The sequence below is a fragment of the Haliaeetus leucocephalus genome, unplaced genomic scaffold, assembly GCF_000737465.1.
Source record: "Haliaeetus leucocephalus isolate CR32 unplaced genomic scaffold, Haliaeetus_leucocephalus-4.0 Scaffold730, whole genome shotgun sequence".
In the NCBI taxonomy this organism is placed as follows: Eukaryota; Metazoa; Chordata; class Aves; order Accipitriformes; family Accipitridae; genus Haliaeetus; species Haliaeetus leucocephalus.
Window position 1 is genome coordinate 4,841,779 of NW_010973166.1, and position 4,591 is coordinate 4,846,369.

General features: G+C 44.6%; 1 protein-coding gene across 1 annotated transcript; it reads right to left on the bottom strand.

Annotated features, from left to right (window-relative positions):
* Nucleotides 1-188: 188 nt before the first annotated feature.
* Nucleotides 189-3,460, bottom strand: LOC104840060 (endogenous retrovirus group K member 18 Pol protein-like). The gene is given in 3 exon segments (XM_010580735.1): nucleotides 189-751; nucleotides 992-2,875; nucleotides 2,992-3,460. Coding segments are annotated over 3 exon segments (2,916 nt in total).
* Between the last annotated feature and the right edge of the window lie 1,131 nt (nucleotides 3,461-4,591).

Below are 4,591 nucleotides of genomic sequence, written 5' to 3' on the forward strand. Positions count from 1 at the left end.
CTAATTTTGGCTTTAACTAACTTTTACGTTTACCCCACACTGTCTTCCCGTAATCACACTATGTTTAATCAAATTATGCTTAACACACTTTTTACCCAAAGCAAGTTCTATATACAATAAGGCACGTTGTTCTAAAAACCTCTCTGAAGGACTCAATGTCCACTAGTCCTCTAAAGTGTAATACTCTGTTAGTCAGAATCTGTCGGATCAGTGGCTCCAGCACCCGCCGGTGCCGTGCCAGTTGCCATTGGGACAATTCCGGATCCAGCATCAGTGCGAAGCCATGGCTTGACCCACTTAGCCGGGATCCAGCGAAGGCCTCGATCTGTAAGCAGACACATATACCCTCTCCCAGTAAGTTTTACTTCTGCTGGTCCGCACCATTTCCCGGACTCTGGGTCCTTATACATTACCATGATTCCTGTACTTTGTTGCGTCCTTTCCGCCTGTAAAAGAGCATGATGCACTACCATTGGTGGGTCTTTGTGATCACCTGTCAATCTAAGATAATTTAGCACAAATAAGGCTTTGGCCAATCGCTCCTCTGGGAGTAAGCCCTGGGTTCCCCCCTTTTGTTTTTGCAACATGCTCTTTAAGGTTTGGTTGGCCCGTTCGACAATAGCCTGTCCTGTGGGAAGATGTGGAATACCCGTACCATGGTGAATTCCCCACAAATTACAAAATCGAGCAAATCGTGTAGAACCATAGGCTGGGCCATTGTCAGTCTTAATTTCTTTAGGCACACCCAGCACTGCAAAAGAAGCGTGAAGATGTCATTCAACATGTAAGGCTTTTTCTCCAGTTTGTGCCGTGGCCCACATGGCAGCAGGATAGGTATCAATACACACATGCACATAACGCTTTGCACCAAACCACATGACATGGGTGACATCCATTTGCCACAACTGCAATGGCAAAAGACCTCGTGGGTTAACCCCACAGCCCAAGCCCAGCCCTTCCTTTTGACAATCGGGGCATGCTTTAACGATACCTTGGGCATCAGTGAGTGGTAAGTCAAATTGCTTTGCTAACATCCTAGCGGGTTGGTGCAAGAATGCATGTGATTGCCGTGCTTGTTGAAAACGATTCCCTGGAGGAGGCTCCCATGCCGCTGCAACCAATTGGTCAGCTCTGTCATTTCCCTCTGACAAACCTGGTAGCTTTTGATGACTTCTTATATGTGTTATAAAATACTCTACACTCCGAGAGTTCAAGCAGCGTAGTAATGACAAAAACAACATGCCCAATCTTTTGTTTGTGACCTCCTTTACCATTGCTCTTTCCATCCTTTGTACCACCCCGACTACATAAAGAGAATCGGATACGATATTCAACGGCTCCTTAGCCCAATGCTGCAGTGCCCAAATCACCGCTTTTAATTCTAACATCTGTAAAGAATCCCCAGGCTCTCCCTTTTCAACATGGTCACACCACTGATCGTTAGCATCTTTCCACGTACAGGCGGCCGTACCTGTCTTTTTCCCAGCATCAGTAAACACTGTTACCCCGTGTACAGGTGTTTCCGACCTCCATGGTTTTTGCTCAAAGGTTTGCTGTTCCAATAGTGACCACAACTTATGCTTTGGATATTGATTACTTACTGTACCTACAAACCCCGCTAATGCCACTTGTAACGCTACAGAATGCCGAATTCCCCATTCCAAATACCATTTTACCAGAGGTATCAGCAACATTTCTGGTTCCGTTCCTGCAATCTCTACAATCCTTGTTCTTCCCCTAATGATCAGTTGTGCAAATAATTCCAATCGGGTTACAATAGATTTGTCTGGCCGTATGGCCAAGAAGACCCATTCCAGAATTCTCAAGGGATCTGAGCGCTTTGTGTCCCACTGACAAATTACCGCATAAGGGTGTTGTCTCTGAGAGTCCCCTGTATTAATGATCATCAATATTATCGGTAAATCCTCATTGCATCTGGATGCAAAGCTAAATGCAATTTTCTTTGATATATATTCGAAGGCTCTTTTCTGTTCTCCTGTCATTTCCCATTTCTCGTCTGCGTGTGCGCTTGTACCCAGGAGTTCTACCAAAGGGGCCATATCGTCATTAGTGATACCGCAAAGATTCTGCACCCACTGGATATCTCCCACAAGCTTCTGGACATCATGCACAGTTAAAATTTCGGATGTTATTTGAACCTTCTGAGGTTTAACATTGCTAGCATCTATGTGCCACCCCAAATACTTCCAAGGTGCTGCCTTTTGCACCTTTTCAGGAGCGATTATTAATCCGCGATGGCTTAAGGTGTCCTGTAATTGATTTAAAATTTCATCATGTGGCAAGTTCCTTCCCACTATCAAAATGTCATCCATATAATGATAAATAATCAACTGAGGAAACTGCTTTCTTACAGGCTCTAATGCCCAGGCCACATACACCTGACACATCGTGGGGGAATTGCGCATTCATTGTGGTAACACAACCCAATGGTATCTCTTATAGGGCTCTGCCTTGTTAATCGATGGTACCGAAAAGGCAAACCGTTCAGCGTCATCTGGGTGCAAGGGAATGGTGAAAAAACAATCCTTTAGATCTATAATTAACAAATCCCATTCTTCTGGAAGCATAACTGGAGACGGCAAACCTGGCTGCAGGGCTCCCATACTGTGCATCACTGCATTCACAGCTCTGAGATCATGTAACAGTCTCCATTTCCCACTTTTCTTGGGAATGGTAAATATTGGTGTATTCCATGGACTAGTAGAAGGAACAACATGTCCCGCTCTCAATTGGTCCTCAACTAACTCTTGTATTTTTAGCAGCCTTTCAGAATTTAGCGGCTACTGATCAATCCAAACAGGCTCATCTGTTTTCCAGCTAATTTTTAGGATTGGCTGCCCCTCAGTGACTGCTCCTAAAAAGGATGGGTCACTAACATTGCCTTCATTTGGCTCAATAAATCACGGCCTATGAGGCCAAACAATTCAGTTGGGGTAGTCATGACATACGGACACGTCGTAACGTGTTCACCGTCAGGGAACACAAATGTAATCGGTAGCTGACTTACTAAGGTGGCTTGTGTGCCCCCTATCCCTGCAATGCCAAAATTTGGATTGATCAATGGCCATGATGGAGGCCAAATATATCGTGAAATAATCGTAACATCAGCTCCTGTATCGATTGTCATCGGTTTCTTGACGATAACTCCGTCAGGCCCTTCCAATTGCACTACCTTTTCTGGTTTACCTTTTGTTATGTCCATGGCAAGGTATACCTGTGGTTTCCCTGTGGAGCCGAATCCACCATCTCCACGTTGTACTTCACCTGGGTTCGGAACACACGACCTGAATGGAACTAATTGTGCTATTCTGGTACCTTTAGGAATAGAAACAGGAGGGATTAAAACATGAATCATAATTTTCACAGTCCCACAATAATCTGCATCAATAAGCCCTGGGACTACCAGAATTCCTTTTAGAGCTGTTGAAGATCGCCCCATTAAAAATGCACTAAGCCCAAACCCCAATGGTCCCTTTATGTTGCTATCCACCAAGTGGACTCCTGCATCCACCAACGTAATGTCTACTGCGGTTTCCACGTCCACTCTGGAGCTTCCTGCAGTGGTGGATCTGGTAGTTGCGAGGCTGCCTGAGGGTCGGCAGCTGAAACCCCTTGCATTTGTGTCGTCGCACTCGGGGCCTTCGCGCTCGGTGTAAAGTTTCCCTTCTTCCTGCATTCTTGGGTGGTATGGTTATCTTTCTTACAATTGTTGCACCACTTTTTTTTAGTAGAAACTCTACATTGGCTCCTAATGTGTCCAAGTTTGCCACAATTAAAACACTTGACCGAGGGTTTCTTACTGGCTTTATCAATAAACAGCTTTATAGCTCCTTGTACAGCTGCGGCAACATAAGCTGCTTTTTGCGATTCCACTGATCGATTCATGTATTCTATCATGTCAGCGACCTCTGCAGTTTTTGGCAAATTACCCAATGCTTGGCGCGTCTTCTCATTAGCATTATCGAAAGCGATGGTTTTGAATACTTTCTCTTTCATGGTGTCGTCCATGTCAGGGTGATCAAAAATTGCCTTATGCAGTCTATCAATAAATTGTGCAAAAGGTTCATTAGGCCCTTGTTTCACCTGAGTAAAGGCATGGGTTCGCATCTTATCTGGTAAGGTAATAAGAGCTTGATACGCCAAATTCTGTGATAGATGATGAACCTCGTTGCTACATTGTACCTGGGCGTTCCTTGCCGTGAAGGGTCCAGTACCCATCAACATCTGCGTGGTTACTCCCCATAAGGGATCTGTTTGCTGTCGTGGAGTTGCTTGTTCCTGATCACAGAGCACCTCCCAATGTTGCAAAAACACTAACATTTGTGAGGGTTCCAAAACCAACCATACTATTTGCATAATATCTTGAGGGATCAGCGTATCAGCAGAAAAGATGAATTGCAGCAATTGTTGGGCTAACATAGATTTGATACCGTGTTGACTCACAGTGGTCTTTAATTTCTCAAGGACTTTCCAGTCAAACGCCTCCCATCTTTTCAGTCCATTATTTTGTATAACAACTGGGAATGCTTGAATCATAGTCCCTTCCACAAGGGCATTTTTTATTACTCCC